Below are 21699 nucleotides of genomic sequence, written 5' to 3'. Positions count from 1 at the left end.
CGGGTACTCAGAGCAAGGCGGCTGATTCCGCGTCCAACACGGCAGGTTGCGCGGGTGGGTCTGCATCCACTGGCATGACGGAGCGCGATGAAACCGCCGCATTCCTTATGAACAAGGCGGCGGATTCCGCGTCAGACGCGGATGTTTGCACGCATAGGCATATTTCTGACAGTACTGCTGAACGCGGAGGAACTGCCGCATGCTTGGACAGCGGTGCGGCTGGTTCCGCATCCAACACAGCAGAAACATTACAACACATGTCTGGTGTGGCTGGGACTGATAGTCCACACAGGTTCAGGAGGACACGCGCGCGCGAAGAGGCAGAGCCTTTATGACAGTCAGAAGGGTGTCAGCTGACCAAGCCGGTCAGCTGACAATTCCAGCAGTTTTCATTGGTCCAGCACTTAGGGGTAGCGCTGGAGAGCGCTGGGGTATATATACTGGGTGCTGGTCATTTCTCTGGTGTCTGGCGTTGCGATCACTATGTGGTAGCACTCAGACCTCCTGTCAGTATCTGTGTTTTTATCTAGACCAGTTTTTAAGGTGTTGATGACCAAGGAGCTCACACCTTAGTCTAGGAATCTTGTTATTATCTGTGTTATTATCTGAGTTATTATCTAGACCAGTTTCCAAGGTGTTGATGACCAAAGAGCTCACACCTTAGTCTAGGAATCCTCTTACCATCTGTATTATTATCTAGACCAGTTCCGGAGTGTTGATGATCTAGGAGCTCACACCCAAGTCTAGGCATTGTTGATTATTTGTTATGACCTTCTGCTTTCCTGACCACTTTTCTGATCTCTGATTAGGTACTTCGCTATATCTGATACTCTGTTGCCAAACTCTGCTAGTCTTAGGATTCCGCATCTGTCTCCTGTCTCTGTACTTTATCTGTCTGTGTGTTGACGACCAGGCCTGCCCGACCTCGAGAACTATCTCTCCAGCTAGAGATAGTTCACAGTCTGTTTGTGACATCCCTCCATTGGTGTCACTCACACTTTGGTCCTTCCCACTCTCAGCCTGACTCCGCCCCTTGGGGAGCCTCAGGCCTTTGGAAGGAGCCTGTTCTCTGGGCTGTACCCTTTACTGCCTTGCACCCTCTATACGGGTGCTCTCCTCAAAGTATTACTGTTGCACATAACACTCATATTACCTGGTGTCCAGAGGTTAGAGATATATCTGATTATCGGTGATACTGCAGATCATCAATAATCGGGTATATATCTGTATTCTCGGTGATACTGCAGATCACCGGTAATCAGATCCTCTCTGTGTTAAACCGATCGTTACAGCTCCAGACTACATGAGCGGCGCGGCCACACACTCGCACAGGCACAGAAGATGTGCATAAGAATAGGTCGGCATCTGCAACGGAGGGGACCCCGGGTCACCGGCTGGAAGTTGAGCTATGGCGAAGGACATATATCGGCTGCCAGGGGCTGGAGGAAGGCCCGGGTAAGTATATCTTTTTTGGGTTTTTTTTGTTCAGGGTCTATGGCTAAAAGTATTAGAGGCAGAAGATCATCAGGAAAGCCAGGAAACTGGTACTGCTTACAAGAAAATAAATATGGTAGCCTCCATATCCCTCTTGTTACAGTTGTCCTGTAACCTAAGAATGAGGATTTTTGTATTTCCATATACTTCTTTGTTAATAATCTTGTTATATTTGTGTACCTGTGAGTATAAAATGTTATATTTGTGTACCTGTGTACTTTGTACTGTTACTTGGAAAACTTTAATAAAACTTTTTTTATTTTACAAAAAAATAAATAAAAATGAATTGGTTTGTCCTTCAGGACATTGCTTTTAAACAATTGGTTTTAAACTTCATAGGAGAGATTGCAACAGTATATATTCAGGGTGCCTCCACCAGTCTTATTATTAGATACTCCATACCCCTATTCATTTTTTTTCTTTTAGTTTCTTGAACACCTTGCACGCTTCCAAAATACTCCAAGGAAGCGACCAACCAGGTCCTGCACAGCAGACCTGGAATACCATGCAGGCCTTGATGGTGGTTAACATATTCACTTGTACTTGGAGATATCTGCATACCTATGTTACCGTGTGGCTCCTGCACCGGACCGGAAGTCTATGGTGATGTAGGTGTCTAAAAATGACCACCACAAGTTTTGCATGTTGCGCATGCGCGGAAGCGTATTTTCGCATGTGATCGCTTTGACCACAGATAATGAGCCCCCCAGGCCGTGCCGCACCGCAACCGCCAATCCGCAGTGTGAAGCAGGCCTCAGTATCTCCAATATGTTCTGAGATTCTAGCCTTAAATTCCCACTTAGGGCTGTTTCACACCATGGGTGATTCCGCTATGTTTGCAGTGCATTTGCCAGTAACCAGTAGATCGCAAGTGCATTGGTTTCCTAGGGGAACATTCACACTGCAGTATTTATGATCGCAATAGCATTGCATGCAGCGCTTGGGAAGTGATTAAGGCACAATTAACAATTGCAAATTTTTTTTTGGGGTGGCCGCCCAATTTTCAGTGTGAAACAACCCTTAGTCAGGGGGTAGCAATAGGGGTTGCAGAGGTTGCGACCGCATCGGGGCCCTTGGGGGCCTCATCGGGGCCAAAACTACAGTATTAGCTCTCTATTGGTCCTGTGCTCATGATAACCACTTCTATAGATACTATGACTAGTGGTAATCATTAACAAACTGCTCCCCATCCCCTTCTTGCATCTCTGACACTGTAGTTGTCATTGGCAGGTTTTGGTGTGCTGTATCAATTGTTATGTATAAACTTGCATTGGGGCCCACAGCTCCTTAGCTACGCCTCTGCCCTTAGTCTTTTTAAAAAAAAAAAGGGGGGGGGGGCACAATCATAGGTAGATGACCACATTCGTATTACAATTTACAAAATGGGACAGCCTTCACCTCCTGCCATGAGGTAAATCATCGGTAATGCCTGTACCTGGGTAACAGCATATGTGTCTTAGTGTCCCTTTTTCCTGGCACCAAAAGTTGGTGACGTCACAGGAAGCCGAGAAGACCAGCTGAAACGCACGGCAATGGTAAGATTAAATGACAGCCCGCTCCGCTGCGCATTTAACTCTGCGGGGGGGAGGGGGGGTGGTGGAAGACAACGACGACACTGGGGGGCACATTAGAAGGGAGGGAGAAATGGCGGTGGTCATTCATCCCGCATATGCATCCCCAGGGCTGGTGCCTTGATCAGTTTTTTTCTTGCCTCCTCCCCACCCACGGGCACCCTCAGGCTCCCCCCCCCCCCCCCCCCCTTTCGGGAGTAAAAGGGAGTAATGTTAATAATATTTATTAAAATAAAAATATTTATTTAAAATAAAAATATAAAAAAATGTGGTGGGCGTGACTAGGGGGTGTTGGGGGTGTGGTTAGGGATGTGGCCTAAGTGTCCCATTTTCTGTAGTTAAAATGTTGGGAGGTAGTAGCATGCTGACAATTCTTGCTGTGTGAGATTTTTCCACTAGTTAGTGCCAGTAGTGTGGGCATTTATGTTATTGTGGGGAAAACTAGCAATCATGTGTATTTGTGATTGATAGTAACAACATTTGCTAGTAACACAACATTTCCATTTCTGGATGTGTGAAAAAAAATATTTGCACAGATTTGTGTATTCTCTACAAATAGCTTAATTGTTCTACTCACCCATCCTAAAAAAAATGGGCCATAGACTACAATGGGGACATTAGTGGACATTCCAGTAAAGACATTTTCTCCAGTAATTCTGCCTCTTCCTCCCAGTTTGGCGCTAGAAGCTGACACAATTGAAGCTGACTTATAATTATGAAAAACAAAAGTTTGCTTTCCTAAAACAGAAAGAATTTGCGATAATTCAGGTTGGAGTGAGCTCGAGACATCTCGGAGACATCTCGAGCTCACTCCAACCTGAATTATCGCAAATTCTTTCTGTTTTAGGAAAGCAAACTTTTGTTTTTCTTAACATCTTAGTAAGGGGGCTTTTAGGACCATTGTAGTCCCTTACACACCCCAATGAGTTCTGGGTCACCATGAGCTTGCTGGTTAGTCTGTGCCTCTTATAATTATGAAGTACAGTAGATGGCTGAGTGCAGGAGATTCCGCAAAAGGAGGCCGCAGTTAGCCTATTCACCACAAGATGGCGATTTCACACCCCACAGGAAGAACGCACAAACAAGAAGTAATAAAGCCAAAGACAGGACGTGATGTAACACACAGCTGGAGGAGAAGTTACAGGAAGAGGTGAAAAGATTGTTGGAAGAGGTAATTGTGCGATTTTTGTTATATATTAAGCAGAGCAGAGGTCAGGATGGATATACTTTGTTACAGAGGAGGTCACAGTTCACCTGTCACTATCCTGATCATCTCCCTTGATGCTATTGCCATACAAGATACTTAATTGTTGTGGCCTGTTGCCAGTTCTCTACTTGCTCTACTAAATGATTAGAGTATTATTTTCATCTCACCTTCCTAGTAATAATTCAGTTCAGTCATATCACAGAGATAACAGAATATCTATATTGAATCTAGCCATGTCTCTCCAGTGTTGGCATTTCCCCCTGTATAGCCTCACCGGCCCTAAGCAATTGCCATATTACCCCACAGTGTAGCCATATGCCCGCCACAATATCAACCCCTCTGTCATCATACCGCCCACTTGGATACTTGACATTATACCCCCTCCATTATCTTAGCGCCCTCCTGAGGTCTTGGGTAGTTGACATTCCCCCCCCCCCCCTCCACACACACACACACACACACACACACTATCTTAGCACCCTCCTGAGGTCTTGGGTAGTTGACATCTCCCCCCCCCCCCCCAACCCCTCAGTTATGAGTTTGAGATGCGATTGGTGTCCTTATGTTTAGTGTTAATGGGAAGGACTGCAGTGGATAAAGGAGAGGGGGTAAAGATGTCACTGTATAAATCATAAGGGTGTACTTGCATCCAGTCTTACTGCTTTCATGTAGTATGAGAGCTTGCCTACACAATACGTTCACAGCATTCACAATTTGTCAGCCCTCATACTACAAAGAAACATACATATATCCAGGCACATCGCCTCTAGTTAGGACATTAAATAAATTTTTAGGGAAAGGGAGGTGCTGAAGGGGGTGTGGCTAGAAACAGCAAAAATCAATTAACCCTTCGCACACTCACATGCAAATGTTCAAACAAATGCATTCACAGATTTACTCATCCAGGCACAACTGTTATCCCTACTGCTAAATTAAAAGCCAGGGTTTTAGTTCACAGAAGAATGCATTCTTATGCTTAGTCACCTATACTGCGCAGAAGTACCCAGGTAAACATAGGTGTCCTAACTCTGGCCCTGTAACATGCATAGTGCAGACATGCAAACACATTCATTGCATCAAACCTATCAATGGATTAGGAGCACACATCCTAACTTCCTCTCCTGGGAAAGACAGTGCATCTTACCAATCGCACAAGGGAGCTAACTTTATGTGTCCATGTGCACCATGCGCATACACCAGCATAAGCTGTCTGCATGCTGACAAACATACAGGGGAAGGGGGGAGTGCACCGAATTAGACCCTAGCCACAGGGGTCAATGATAAGAATAAACATACATATATCCAGGCACATCGCCTCTAGTTAGGACATTAAATACATTTTTAGGGAAAGGGAGGTGCTGAAGGGGGTGTGGCTAGAAACAGCAAAAATCAATTAACCCTTCGCACACTCACATGCAAATGTTCAAACAAATGCATTCACAGATTTACTCATCCAGGCACAACTGTTATCCCTACTGCTAAATTAAAAGCCAGGGTTTTAGTTCACAGAAGAATGCATTCTTATGCTTAGTCACCTATACTGCGCAGAAGTACCCAGGTAAACATAGGTGTCCTAACTCTGGCCCTGTAACATGCATAGTGCAGACATGCAAAAACATTCATTGCATCAAACCTATCAATGGATTAGGAGCACACATCCTAACTTCCTCTCCTGGGAAAGACAGTGCATCTTACCAATCGCACAAGGGAGCTAACTTTATGTGTCCATGTGCACCATGCGCATACACCAGCATAAGCTGTCTGCATGCTGACAAACATACAGGGGAAGGGGGGAGTGCACCGAATTAGACCCTAGCCACAGGGGTCAATGATAAGAATAAACATACATATATCCAGGCACATCGCCTCTAGTTAGGACATTAAATAAATTTTTAGGGAAAGGGAGGTGCTGAAGGGGGTGTGGCTAGAAACAGCAAAAATCAATTAACCCTTCGCACACTCACATGCAAATGTTCAAACAAATGCATTCACAGATTTACTCATCCAGGCACAACTGTTATCCCTACTGCTAAATTAAAAGCCAGGGTTTTAGTTCACAGAAGAATGCATTCTTATGCTTAGTCACCTATACTGCGCAGAAGTACCCAGGTAAACATAGGTGTCCTAACTCTGGCCCTGTAACATGCATAGTGCAGACATGCAAACACATTCATTGCATCAAACCTATCAATGGATTAGGAGCACACATCCTAACTTCCTCTCCTGGGAAAGACAGTGCATCTTACCAATCGCACAAGGGAGCTAACTTTATGTGTCCATGTGCACCATGCGCATACACCAGCATAAGCTGTCTGCATGCTGACAAACATACAGGGGAAGGGGGGAGTGCACCGAATTAGACCCTAGCCACAGGGGTCAATGATAAGAATAAACATACATATATCCAGGCACATCGCCTCTAGTTAGGACATTAAATACATTTTTAGGGAAAGGGAGGTGCTGAAGGGGGTGTGGCTAGAAACAGCAAAAATCAATTAACCCTTCGCACACTCACATGCAAATGTTCAAACAAATGCATTCACAGATTTACTCATCCAGGCACAACTGTTATCCCTACTGCTAAATTAAAAGCCAGGGTTTTAGTTCACAGAAGAATGCATTCTTATGCTTAGTCACCTATACTGCGCAGAAGTACCCAGGTAAACATAGGTGTCCTAACTCTGGCCCTGCAACATGCATAGTGCAGACATGCAAACACATTCATTGCATCAAACCTATCAATGGATTAGGAGCACACATCCTAACTTCCTCTCCTGGGAAAGACAGTGCATCTTACCAATCGCACAAGGGAGCTAACTTTATGTGTCCATGTGCACCATGCGCATACACCAGCATAAGCTGTCTGCATGCTGACAAACATACAGGGGAAGGGGGGAGTGCACCGAATTAGACCCTAGCCACAGGGGTCAATGATAAGAATAAACATACATATATCCAGGCACATCGCCTCTAGTTAGGACATTAAATAAATTTTTAGGGAAAGGGAGGTGCTGAAGGGGGTGTGGCTAGAAACAGCAAAAATCAATTGCTGTTTCTAGCCACACCCCCTTCAGCACCTCCCTTTCCCTAAAAATTTATTTAATGTCCTAACTAGAGGCGATGTGCCTGGATATATGTATGTTTATTCTTATCATTGACCCCTGTGGCTAGGGTCTAATTCGGTGCACTCCCCCCTTCCCCTGTATGTTTGTCAGCATGCAGACAGCTTATGCTGGTGTATGCGCATGGTGCACATGGACACATAAAGTTAGCTCCCTTGTGCGATTGGTAAGATGCACTGTCTTTCCCAGGAGAGGAAGTTAGGATGTGTGCTCCTAATCCATTGATAGGTTTGATGCAATGAATGTGTTTGCATGTCTGCACTATGCATGTTACAGGGCCAGAGTTAGGACACCTATGTTTACCTGGGTACTTCTGCGCAGTATAGGTGACTAAGCATAAGAATGCATTCTTCTGTGAACTAAAACCCTGGCTTTTAATTTAGCAGTAGGGATAACAGTTGTGCCTGGATGAGTAAATCTGTGAATGCATTTGTTTGAACATTTGCATGTGAGTGTGCGAAGGGTTAATTGATTTTTACTACAAAGAAACGGTAAATTAAAACTGGATGTGCGTATGTACCCTAAAGCCTTGTACACACTTTCAATTATAATTGGCCAATCACTGACCAATTTTACCACCGTTTAGTATGAGGGTCAACAGAAATTAAATACTATGAGCAGATTGTGTAGGTAAACCCTCATTCTACTTGGAGGTGATACAATTGGTCAGTGACTGGTCAGTCAATCATAATTGAAGGTGTGTACCAGACTTTAGCCTTTCAGATATTGAAATTGGAAAAGTGGACCTCCCCTCCAGGTTCATCACTATGTTATTAATGACTGGAGAGAAACAGTTTATATGGCTGAGCAATGCCTAATGGGAATTATTACTGAGGTAATGGATGAATTTCTAGTGATATGAAAGTTGTGAGCAGGAATCCAGGAGCATACATAGCGTGCATGCACAGATCGTTCTCGGCCATGCGATTAAGGATGTGTGTTGCTGGGCAGTGCCTGCGCAGTCGTCTTTGACCTTCTGATCCAGAAGTAGCTTTGGGAGGGTCATTACAACATAATGGAGGGGGTCAGAGGAGAACAGGAGAGTGGAGGGCATGAGGAGAGTCTCCTACACATGCCTGCTCCCCCCCCCCCTTTTTTTTAATTTTCTTATGAACTAAGGTATCCTTCAAAGTGGATCTCCAGCCTAAAGTAAAAATCTAGCAGGCTACCTGTAAAATAAAGTTAGTTACCTGCACTGCCTTTTCCCATGAAGCTGTCCTGAAAAACCTGCATCACCCCACTTCTGGTGCATGGCCCCGCCTCCCCTGTTTCCCTGGAGAAAAACGCCAATCTATTTACTGCAGTAAACATCTCAGTGATTGGCCAATCAAAATTGTATGTGCATAGTATTGCTGCTATGATGGATCCCAGCTACGGCCGTCAAGGCAACGCGCCAAAATAACCTGCTTTGCTTGTACGCCATGGAATATGGAACCCATAAGATAAGGCTTGGTGGGTGGTCCCGGATTTCCCAGGATACTGAAAAAAGACAAAAGAGACCAATAGTGCAAACTGTAAAAACACCTTACTGGATGGGGTTCAGTGTAGTGCTGTACTCACATTTTTTGGGTTGCAACCTTTTTCAATGGGTACAGAAGAGTCCCGCTTCTGTTAAAATTTGGGTGTCCATCCCCATTGGTCGCTCTCTAGACTCTCAAACAGGGTAGAAACTAAAAATACAACCTTAAGCCTAAAGTTTAATTTTTAACAGCTATGGAGATGAGGTGCCACTGAGCAATAAAATACATTAAAAGGATAAAATGGTGAGGAATAGGTTGGTCTTCCTCTGTAGATGAATGAGCCAGTCATATAATGGCTGAAGGAAAAGGTTTTTTATTGCACAAAATAAACACTACTTGTTTTGCGTGTTGACCTGGCTTCATCTGGCTACAAGTTATGCCTGGTGGCTGGTATAAAATGAAATTGTGCTTCTCTATTGGAATAGAGGAATATCCATAGAGGCACTCGTTCTCATACCAGCCACCTAGCACAAATTTATACTAATCCGAGGAAGCAGGATCAACCTGTGAAATGCATAGTCTCCCTTTTGTGCAGTAAAAAAAACGCTTTTCAACTTACTGTTGTACAACTGGCTCAGTAATTTAGAGTGGTAGGCCCACCTATTCCTCTCTATTTTCATCTTTTAATGGATGTTATTGCTTTGGGTGCCTCCTCCCCATAGTTTAGCTTGTGGAGCACCTACCACTTTCAGTGGTGCCTCACACATTTACACTCTCTTTGTTTTACCTTATCCCATTATTTCTCTTAGGTATTATGCTATAAATCATGCATCTAAATAAAACTGTTATCATTTGTGGTTGTTTTTTTTTTTTTACTGCAGTCAGAGGTGTTTTTATGTTTATCACAGCTGGTATGGAAGGCAGGCCTGTATCTCTTCCCTGTGAAGGAGGACATTTTCCTTGATAGCGTTTGCAAGCAGCTGTTCATAGCAATAGCCATTAATGCTGGCAGCCAATAATATGTTGAGTTGTTGTGGATCAGGGAGTGAAGTTCTGAAGGAGCATGATCTGTCCATTGTGTCCATTTTAGCATATACTACTGCCAGATGACCATATCTCTTTAAGAAGAAGCCAATGTGGAGTCAGGAGCCACTGGTGTTAGGTAGTCCCATAGTGGGAGAGTTTGGAGTCTGCACAAAGATGATGGCTGGTGGGTCACAGCTAGGGGGTGGAGCTAGGTAACAAGGGGTGTTGCTGGTAGGACAGGAAAAGAAGATGGAGGCTGCACCTGGAGAGTGGTTGGGTGGCCTCTGCTGCTTTGGTCCTGGTATTGGCACTGTCCAAGCTGGGAAGTTTGTTACTACGGGTCTTGGAGGGTTTTGCATAGTAGATGATGGACAGGTGGGCTCATGTATGGTCAGGATATAGAGCTGCAGTCCGATCTGCCCAGTTCATCAGGTGCCAGAGCCATAAGTAAAGATAATTTATAGATAATTAGCTACAAGCCTCTGCTCCTATCTTTCTCTATCTCCAGCTGTTCTCTCTTCGCATCCTCATCCATCTACCGCTGCTGCCACTGCTGTAACCTCCCAGGAATGTGTGCATGGAGAGGAGGAGGGAAGCACCAGATGATGAGCAAGGCACACTGGAAGAGAGGACAGTGGTACAGAATGTGCAGCATACCACAACTTATGGGATATTATCAATCCCTAGCAAATCATGTTCTTTTCTGTGCTCTGTTTATTAGGGCTAATATTTAACAGCTACTGTGTAATTTGTTATCTTTTTCAGAACTAAGACCTGAGCTCAAAGAACAAGAGACATATGTGAGGAGTGATCAACAGACTATTGAGCAGGGTGACATGATGAGGACGCTTGAAGGGGAAGAAAAAGAGACATATGTGAGGGGTTATCAGCAGTCTATGGAGCAGGGTGACATGATGAGGACAATTAAAGGGGAAGAAAAAGAGACATATGTGAGGATTGATCAGCAGTCTATGGATCAGGGTGACATGATGAGGACAATTAAAGGGGAAGAAGAGACATATGTGAGGGGTGATCAGCAGTCTATGGAGCAAGGTGACACAATGAGGATGATTAAAGAAGAAGAGATGTATGTGAGGAGTGATCATCAGTCTATGGTGGAGGGTTACATGATGGGGACAATTAAAGAGGAAGAAAAAGAGACATATATGCACAGTGATCACCAGTCTATGGAGGCAGATGACATGAGGGGGACAATTAAAGAGGAGGTAGAAGAGACATATGTGAGTGGTGATCAGCAGTCTGCAGATGGGGGTTATATAATAAGGACAATTAAAGAGGAAGAAGAAGAGACGTATGTAAGGAGTGAACAGCAGTCTGTGGAGGAGGGTGACATGATGAGGACAAGTAAAGAGGAAGAAGAAGAGATGTATATGAGGAGTGATCAGCAGTCTATGGAGCAGGGTGACAGGATGAGGACAACAATAGAGGAGGTCCATTTTATAGGGAGCAGAGCGGGTAAGTAATCAACATTAAATATTGAACATCCAGCACTACTCACAAGGCTCTTCTCGGTTAGTTTATTATCACAAGGTTAGATTACATAAATCCACACATTCCATGTTCCATATATAATAAATCCGTGCGCACGGAGCCTCAGAGGAAGCTCATTTGAGCGAAACGGCTGTTAGGCAGACCGCCACTCCCACATTGCCCCTCAGCAAGGACCACCAGGGTATGTCAGTTTATTATATATGGAACATGGAGTGTGTGGATTGATGTAATCTAACCTTGTGATAATAAACTAAGCGAGAAGAGCCTTGTGAGTAGTGCCAGATGTTCTTGTTTCTTCTGGTGATTGGAAATACTGATATGTTTCTTCATTAATCCTGAGCACACGAAAGGCAGTACCCTACTGACCCATCCCTGAAGGTGTCTCCCCCGCAGTGCCGGTCATTTTATTTCTTTTTTTATATAAATATTGAGCATCATTGTAGTTATTATACAACAAAGAAAGACAAGGGAAAGTGCACTTAATGCGGGGGTAGAATGATAACACTTTATCAAGGTGCTGGGAGACCCATATGGGTATGCCAGTGGTCAAGCTTGCATCCTTAATTAGTATTATAATTAATTAAGGCCAGACCATAAACTGGTGTTTATTTTTGTAAAAGGATCTTGGGCCAAGATAATTTGCATAAACTCCCTGGATTGGCTGCTCGCAAACCACATGACATTTTTTTTTTGGGGGGGGGGGGTGTAACTCAGTGTTTCTCAAACCTGTCCTTGTGACTCCCCAGTGGTGCATACTTTGCAGGCAGCCTCACCTAGCTAGGTGGATTCCATGTAGCTGAGACGCTAATTACCCCACCTGTGCATAGGTGACGTTGCCTGCAAAACATGCACCATTGGGGAGTCACGAGGACAGGTTTGAGAAACCCTGGTATAACCAATTGTATTTAAAATGGACCTAAACTTAGAACGTCCTCTCATCGCTAAAAGGTTGGGCACAGCATAATAACCTTTAGGGGAAAAAAAAAATCTTCATTATAATTTATGGAAATCCTGAAAAAAAGTATTAAACTGGATTAACTTTCAGGGAGCACAGAAAGGGTTGTCTTTTCACATTCACAGCTACTGATTAGGTTAATTACACTCTGATATACCTAAACAACCACACACAGAGCATTGAATTTTTACAGCATTTAAATGTGTAATTGAATTTTTTCATTTTGTGCTGTACAAGAGTTCGGGTCCACTTTAAATACGTTCTCTCATCGCTATCCTGGGTGGCTACCTCCTGAGAGAAGACTGATCCCTCCCTTATTGGAGGGGGTCGCAGCTTTGGCCCAGCACACGTTTTTTTAATGGGTGGGCCTTTTTTGCTAGTACAGTATAATCTCATTATAATAAACTTGGGTATAGGTAACATTCGGTTATAGTAAACTACTTCTCCAGGTCCCGGACAATCTCCATTATAAGTCTATGGGAACAACGCCTGTTATAGTAAACTGGATATTCAGTGGGATGCGAACGTTTGGGCTACCTTGTTAATCGTCATGATTTTCTTGAATCCTGTATAAATCATTGATTGTTATAATAAAAAATGTCAGTTAAATATATCATATAGGAGACACACACAGTGATATTTGAGAACTTAAATGGAAGTTTATTGGATTTACAGAATAATAAAATGAGGCAGGCGCAAAATGTATCATTTTATTGATTCCAAAACCTTTAGAACTAATTATTGGAACTCAAATTGGCTTGGTAAACTCAGTGACCCCTGACCTACATATACAGGTGAATCCAATTATGAGAGAGTATTTAAGGGGGTCCATTGGAAGTTTCCCTCTTTTTTTAATTTTCTCTGAAGAGTAGCAACATGGTGGTCTCAAAACAACTCTCAAATGACTTGAAGACAAAGATTGTTAACCATCATGGTTTAGGGGAAGGATACAGAAAGCTGTCTCAGAGATTTCAGCTGTCTGTTTCCACAGTTAGGAACATATTAAGAAAATGGAAGACCACAGGATCAGTTCAAGTTAAGGCTTGAAGTGACAGACCAAGAAAAATCTCGGATAAACAGAAGCGACGAATGGTGAGAACAGTCAGTCAACCCACAGACCTGCGCCAAAGACCTACAACATCATCTTGCTGCAGATGGAGTCACTGTGCATCATTCAACCATTCGGCCCACTTTACACAAGAAAGTGATGCAGAGGAAGCCTTTTCTCCGCCCATGGCACAAACAGAGCCGATTGAGGTATGCTAAAGCACATTTGGACAAGCCATCTTCATTTTGGAATAAGGTGGTGTGGACTGATGAAACTAAAATTGAGTTATTTGGGCATAACAAGAGGCATTATGCATGGAGGAAAAACAACACAGCATTCCAAGAAAAACACCTGCTCCCTACAGTAAAATATGGAGGTGGTTCCATCATGCTGTGGGGCTGTGTGGCCAGTCTGGAGACCAATGTCCAGAAATCAGTGACAAAGCTGAAGCTGCGCTGGGGCTAGATTCTTCAACAAGACAACGACTCTAAACACTGCTCAATATCCATTAAGGCATTCATGCACAGGAACAAGTACAATGTTCTGGAATGGCCATCTCAGTCCCCAGACCTGAATATAATTGAAAATCTGTTGTGTGAGTTAAAGAGAGCTGTCCATGCTCGGAAGCCATCAAACCTGAATGAACTAGAGATGTTTTGTAAAGAGGAATGGTCCAAAATACCTTCAACCAGAATCCAGACTCTTATTGGAACCTACAGAAAGCATTTAGAGGCTGTAATTTTTGAAAAAGGAGGATCTACTGAATATTGATTTCGTTTCTTTTTTATGGTGCCCAAATGTATGCACCTGCCAAATTTTGTTTAAACAATTATTGCACACTTTCTGTAAATTCAATAAACTTAATTTCACTTCTCAAATATCACTGTGCGTGTCTCCTATATGATATATTTAACTGACATTTTTTTCGTAACAACCAACGAGTTATACAGGAAAATCATGATAATTAGCTAGGTTGCCCAAACTTTCGCATCCCGCTGTAATAAAACTTCTGTTATAGTAAACATGCTTTTTGGCCCCTTCGTGACGCTGACTTTCGATATACAGTAGAATCTCATTTTAGTAAACTCTGGTATAGTATACTTCGGGATATAGGAAACTCAGTCTTCAGGTCCCAGAAAATGTGTCTGTATAAATATACAATGTATGACCATTTCTGATATAGTACACTTCAGATATAATAATTTACTTTTTCTAGTCACTTGGAGTTTACTATAAAGGGATTCTACTGTGGTAAAAAGTGGGCGGTGCATGCGTCATATGTCAGTGTGAAACCCATGGTCTGCTGCTCTCTTCAGGCTGGTGCTGCAAGTCCCGCCCGCAGAGGTATCTGAGCCACTCACGGGAAGCGAGTGGCTGCCTATATTCAGTGACGGCTGCAATTTTTAAGGAGCCTGCCACTGGATACTGTACCAGCAATTTGTCCAGCCTGACTATGCAGCCCTAAGGTATACTTAACCTTGTAGTCCACCAAATGTGCAAGTGCTTGTACTGTACCTCCAATAGGAGGGCAGTGTTAGTCCTTTGCAGCAGAGAACGTAACAGGACATGCTGGACCACTTATAGGACAATTTCTGATATAGTAAACTTCTGATAAAGTAATCCACTTTTTCCAGTCCCTTGGAGTTTACTATTTATTTATTTATTGTATTTATAAAGCGCCAACATATTACGCAGCGCTATACTATACTATAACAAGATTATACTGTAACTACATATAGGTCTGTTGTTACAAGAGTAAAGCATTGCTTCCATTGTCTCATTACGTTGTACAATGTATTGCTTTTGCCAATCAGTTGCTAATAACTCCCAAGTTGTATGCAGATGTAATGCAAATTGTATGCAGCAAATCATATGTCTCAGGAAATACATTTGATTTGTGTAGGGAAAAGTCTGGAGGAGTCTAAGGATCCTTTACAGAAAAAACACGCAGAGCCCCCAGGAGCCCTGCATAGTGTAGTATTTAGTTACACCAGATAATTCAAATGTGTAGTCTGTTAAGTGCCCAATTAAAAATGTGCTTATTATACGCAAGTTGTTTTCTTCATTTTGAGGTAAGCAAATTTAATTTATCACTCACGACCTACCTAATTTTGGGGGGTGCCTCTTCCCTCCCAGTAATGCATTTAATTGGCCAAATTCCAAGATGTATACAATTTGTATGATTTGTATGCAAGGCAAAGTTATTGTGATTGGCCGCCTGTAATGAGCACAACCTTCTGCAGTTCTGTGTCAGGCTGATAACTAGTGATGGTCAGTGACATGCCAATAACTCATTGCATGCTGAATAAATGCAAAGTTATGCAGCTGCTTCTAAACAGCATAAACTTTGCATCAACTTGTAATTATCAGTACTTCATTGACCATCTATAATGATTTATTGTCCCTCCCTTCAGAATTCTCTAACAGGAAGTGATGCTGTTTCTCTATTTTCAGCACAGAGTCCTGTATTGACAGACTGTACAACGGAAGATGATGTCTTTGGACAAGATTCTCCTGCAGATATCCTAGTTAACGCAAACATTCCCCCAGACTCTGCTGGAGGGTGTTATTCCTGTTCCACTTGTGGGAGGTGTTTTGATTGGAAATCGGCTCTGGTCAGACACGAGAGATACCACACTGGTGAAAAGCCCTATACATGTGCTGAGTGTGGGAAATGTTTTGTACAGAAATCAGAGCTTGACAAACATGAGAAAACTCATACTATTGAGAAGCCCTATATATGTGCTGAGTGTGGGAAATGTTTTGTTTGGAAATCAAGTTTTGTCATGCATGAGAGAATTCACACTGGTGAGAAGCCATATTCATGCGCTGAGTGTGGGAAACGGTTTTTACAGAAAGCACATCTTGTCAAACATGAGAGATCGCACACTGGTGAGAAGCTATATTCATGTGCTGAGTGTGGGAAGTGTTTTAAAGATAAAGGAAACCTTATCAGTCATGAGAGATCGCACACTGGTGAGAAGCCATATTCATGTACTCAGTGTGAGAAAACTTTTGGACGTAAATCAAACCTTATCAGACACGAGAGATCTCACACTGGTGAGAAGCTTTATTCGTGTGGTGAATGTGGGAAAACATTTGCAGATAAAGGAAACCTTGTCACACACGAGAGATCTCACACTGGTGAGAAGCCCTATTCATGTGTTGACTGTGGGAAATGTTTTGGAGATAAAGGATACCTTGTCAAACATGAGAGAACTCATACTGGTGAGAAGCCATATTCATGTACTGAGTGTGGGAAATGTTTTGTACGGAAAGCACAGCTTATAAGTCATGAGAGATTACACAGTGGTGAGAAGCCCTTTTCTTGTACTAAGTGTGGGAAATGTTTTAGAGATAAAGGAAACCTTGTCCAACATGAGAAAACACACACTGGCGAAAAGCCCTATTTATGTACTGAGTGTGGGAAATGTTTTGTGCAGAAATCACAGCTTGTCAGTCATAAGAGAATACACTCTGGTGAGAAGCAATATTCATGTGCTGAGTGTGGGAAATGCTTTGGGTATAAATCAGAGCTTGTCAGACATCAGATATCTCACACTGGTGAGAAGCCCTATTCATGTGCCGAGTGTGGGAAATGTTTTGCACAGATATCACATCTTTTAAGTCATGAGAGATTACATACTGGTGAAAAGCCATATACATGTAATGAGTGTGGGAAACGGTTTGCACATAAATCACATCTTGCTAGACATCAGAAAAGTCACATTGGTGATAAGTAAGAATTAGTAAAACATAGTTTTGCCTCCAGTGACCCTGAACTGGCCATAGCCTTCTGCTCTCTGTCTACCTGACATAGCCAGAAGTAGAGAAGATGGAGAGTAGTGTGGAGTACAGCAGCCAATAACATCCCGGTTCAGCTTCCTTTTATCCCTTTCTCATCACGGATGAGAAGCTCTACTAATGTACTGAGTATGGGAAATGTATTAGTCATAAGTGTTCTTTTACAAAATTGTACTTTATTTTCAGGGCTGTGTAGTCGGAGTTTAGGAGTCAGAGTTGCAGCAATTTGGGGTACCTGGAGTTGGAGGTTTCATAAACGTAGGAGTTGGAGGATTTTTGCACCCATTCCACAGCCCTGTTTTTTTCATGTAAGATGAACACAGAAGTATTTTTACACATAATGAGTACTCTTTCATGCAACTCAGTGCATTGGTTGGTAACGTGACATGATGAGATGAACAGGGGTACATATAGTACTACTACCAATGAAATCGGCTCCTGACTGGCTCGCACAGCTCTGCTGTCATATTGACAGCAGGGCAAATGATCTGCAGCGGGGAGAGAGCAACGCAATCAGCGGTAGCAGCAGGAGCGTGTGGTGGAATGATTGAAATATATGCCCGGGCAGGTATAACTGAATCAAAACAGAGCATAGATCTCAATGAGTGAGGTCCAGAAGCAGTTAGAGAAGCAAAGATAAGGTATAACAAGTCTGATGCATTCCCAGGTCATATTATACTCCAGCACAAATAATGCAGATATACCCCAATGCCTCACTGCTGTACCCCTAATGTAAATTAGAAGAAGATGATTGGATACAGGTGTTTTGGTCTTGGGGTGAGATACAGGAATTCTGGGGTGGAGAGGGGGGCAGGTTATTGTTATGTGTGTTACAATCAGATGCTACAGACAAATGTGGGAAGCTGTTGCTGGAAACAATTCTGTGTTATGTAACAAAATAAATACTATTAGATTGTAAATCTGATGCATCTCCAAGTATCTCTCCTGTGATTAAAGCTGATTAAAGCTGTTATTAAAGTTATTTCTCTGGATAACGTGCCCAATATCAGCTGTGTATTGTTTCCACCGCGTGAAGTGTTTTGTTCCTCTGCATGTAATGTAAGATCTACTATTAACTGCATGAATTAGCTTTACTGTAATAAATAAATTGCACTGTTATTAATTAGGCCATTCTATGCTCCGTGTTTGTAGTCAGAGGGCTGTGTAACATTACAGGTCTGTAGACTGTCACTGCTGATGGTCAATCAGATGCAAATAATGTGGTATAGATGGGCTGAACTGGACTGGTGTGTGTGAGATCGATCATACTATATAGTGTTTCCACAGTGTGAAGTGTATTGCTCCTCTGCATGTAATAATAGATGTACTATTAAAGCAACTCTGAAGTGGGGAAAAAAATATTGTAAGTTAGTTAGCTTATTATTGGGAATAGTCTGGATGATCCAGAGGTTACCCAGATCCTCCTGCAGTCCAGCAATGCAGCGCAGGGTCCCTCTATACCGATTACCCTCAGCAGGGGGAATATATTTCCTCTAGCTGGAAGCGCAGCTGTGAATGAGCTCATCTGCACTGGGCATGCACTGTGATTCCAAATACACTGTGCAAACAATTATACTTGTACAATAAATATTGTGTGGTATAAATATATTGAAAATTAGCAGGAATGGATGGCATGAGTCGGGCAGCATATATGGATGGCATGAGTCGGGCAGCAGGAATGGATGGCATGAGTCGGGCAGCAGGAATGGATCACATGAGTCGGGCAGCATATATGGATCACATATCACCACAGTACTGCAAACTCTTCACTGGTTGCCAGTAAAATGGAGAATCCATTTTAAGATCTGCCTGCTGACATTCAAGGCTCTAAACCACATGGGACCCAAATACATAGCGGATCTATTGGAACTTTATGCCCCTCCACGCACCCTCCGTTCTGCCACTAAGATGAATCTGGTTATTCCCAGGATACACTTAACATTTGGCGCTCGGGCCTTTTCCTATGCAGCCCCTACTCTATGGAACTCACTTCCACAGTCAGTACAAGAGGCTCCTTCTCTGGACAGCTTTAAAAAAAAAAGGCTAAAAACTCACCTCTTTTCCCGAGCCTTTGAGACTGCATAATGCAGGGTCACAGCGCTTTGAGTCCCCAGGGAGAAAAGCGCTATAAAAATATTGTTATTGTTGTTATTGTATTTATTTATTTATTGTATTTATAAAGCGCCAACATATTACGCAGCTCTGGACATTAGTTTAAGTTACAGACAATATATAGGTGTGACATACAGCAATAAGACAATACAGGAATACATGCCAACCAAATCACGCAGCACAGTATGAGTACAAGGTAATGCTTTGTCAGTCACTGGATGGGAGCACGGAGATTAGGCAAGTCGAGTTCACTCAAATGCATAGCATGGGTTCACAGTAATGGAAGTGCATGATCAGGTAGGACACAAAAGGAGGACCCTGCCCGAATGCTTACAATCTAGACACAATCACATAAGTCATACACATGTGCATGTATCCGGTTGGTGCTATTAAAGATGCCTCAGGAAACTTTCCTACACACAATGTTGCCAAAATTCCCACAGTGTAAGCCAATTAATGCATGTTGTGACATATTATTAATAATAGACTTTATATATAAAGGACTAACATATTGTGCAGCACTGTACAATAGACAGAGAAGACATTAGATGTTTCACAGGGACATTACAATGTTGAACAATTGAACACAAAATAGTGAAAGAACAATAAGACTGCACAGACTGCAAGGTGAGGGTAAGTATAGAAGACAAGTCATTGAGTCCATATGGTGGTGGAGAAAAGCACACAGGGAAGAGGGCATTGTCAAATTGGCTTACAGTAGAGGGGCTGGGGGAGTGGGGCACATGGGGAGGGGTATATGTCCAAGGGTAGGGATTGAAGCTATGGAAATGGCAGGTATGTGATGGTGACCAGATGGATCTTTAAGGACTTCCTGAATGAGTTGAGGAATGGGTAAGGGAAATCTATAGCATAGGGGCTACTCTGAGAAAGTCTTGGAGCCTCATGAGTGAGTCTTGGAGCCTCATGAGTGATGTGAGAGTTGGGCATCTGTAAAGAGTTTGGCAGAGTGGAAAGAGCAGGTTGGGGAGTACCTCTGGATGAGATCTGAGATGAACGAAGGGGAGGTATGGTGGATGGGTTTGTATACCAGGTAGACCAGTTCAGATTTAATTCTGGGGGTGACGGAGCCAGTGAAGGGACATGTTACAGCTGAAGAGGAGTGACTAGAGGAGTGAATGACCCTGGCAGCAGGGGTTGGAGTCTGGTCTCGGGAAGTCCGGCAATGAGGATGTTGCAGTAGCCCAGATGAGCGGTGACCAGGACCTACACCAGAGGTTTAGTAGTTTCCGGGTTTAGGTAGGGGCTTAGGTAAACCATCTTCATTTGCATATAGTGGGATGGCTTCCTCTCCTAACCAGAGAACTCTGGGACAGGCTGTGTGAAGATTTTCCCCACCAATCTACATAAGAATGTTAGGTGGACATCATTTCCTCCTCTACGGCACACCACATCCTATTTCTTGGCCAAGGCAGGTGGTCTTATGGATAATACTTTGGAAAAGGATGAGGTGGGTACTGTGTGCATCTTTTTACTTTTCTTCACACAAACATTTGTAGTTTGCAATCCTAAACGGTAAAGCATTTCTTTGCAAAACAAACAGCAAACAATGCATATCCATGAATCGTCATCTAGAAGTTTATTAGCATGCTAAGTGGAGTTAAAAGTCATGCAGCCAAGCAGACAGGTATTGATATACTTGCATCACAGTTCGCATGCAGAGCCCTGCATCAAGATCCGCTCACTTCTTAAAGGACCACTGAAGTGAGAAGAATATATAGGCTGTCCTATTTATTTCCTTTTAAACAATAGCAGTTGCCTGGCTGCCCTGCTGATCTATTTGGCTGCAGTAGTGTCTGAATTACACCAGAATCAAGCATGCAGATAGTCTTGTCAGATAAGATTCGACAATAATGTCAGAAACCCCTGACCTGCTACATGCTTGTTCAGGGTCTATGGCTAAAAGTATTAGAGGCAGAGGATTAGCAGGGCTGCCAGGCAACTGGTATTGCTTATAGGGAAATAAATATGGCAGCCTCCATATCCCTCTCGCTTCAGTTGTCCTTTAAGTTCAGGGTGCCACCAAGATGTCTGAAAAGAATCTTAAGAATGCCTGTATAAATCTGCTGTGACCATCTGAAACACCTGAATCACAGAGCCATAGCCCCTGACAATGGCTAAAAGGAATGACAAATAATTATCTAGCCACCCACTGCTGATGTCACAGATGGATGCCGGAAAGATGCCAATTCATGCTGCATTAGTTACCCCAGGCAGTTGCTGCCATCACACCACCACAATCTCAGGTGCTACCAGTGCAGCATTGGTGTAATGTCTCCACTAGTCAGTGTCAGATGTTTGGGTGGCAATCATGTGATCCACATCCAGCTACAAGCTAACCACCTATGGGCTTTATTCCCTCTGCGGTGC

General features: G+C 43.1%; 1 protein-coding gene across 1 annotated transcript in view; it reads left to right on the top strand.

Moving 5' to 3' along the window:
• The window catches only part of LOC137536818 (zinc finger protein 208-like), a 76672-nt gene extending 58379 nt beyond the window's left edge, over positions 1 to 18293 (top strand). The window contains exons 9-11 of the mRNA XM_068259014.1: positions 4192 to 4236; positions 10646 to 11356; positions 15850 to 18293. Of these exons, the coding sequence (XP_068115115.1) occupies positions 4192 to 4236; positions 10646 to 11356; positions 15850 to 17138 (2045 nt within the window). The 3' untranslated portion in view covers positions 17139 to 18293. The remainder of the gene's footprint in view (positions 1 to 4191; positions 4237 to 10645; positions 11357 to 15849) is intronic.
• Positions 18294 to 21699: the final 3406 nt, after the last annotated feature.

This window comes from Hyperolius riggenbachi, chromosome 10 (genome assembly GCF_040937935.1).
Source record: "Hyperolius riggenbachi isolate aHypRig1 chromosome 10, aHypRig1.pri, whole genome shotgun sequence".
NCBI classification, from domain to species: Eukaryota; Metazoa; Chordata; class Amphibia; order Anura; family Hyperoliidae; genus Hyperolius; species Hyperolius riggenbachi.
Note: the sequence above shows the minus strand (reverse complement) of the source record. Positions and strands in the feature narration are given on the sequence as shown.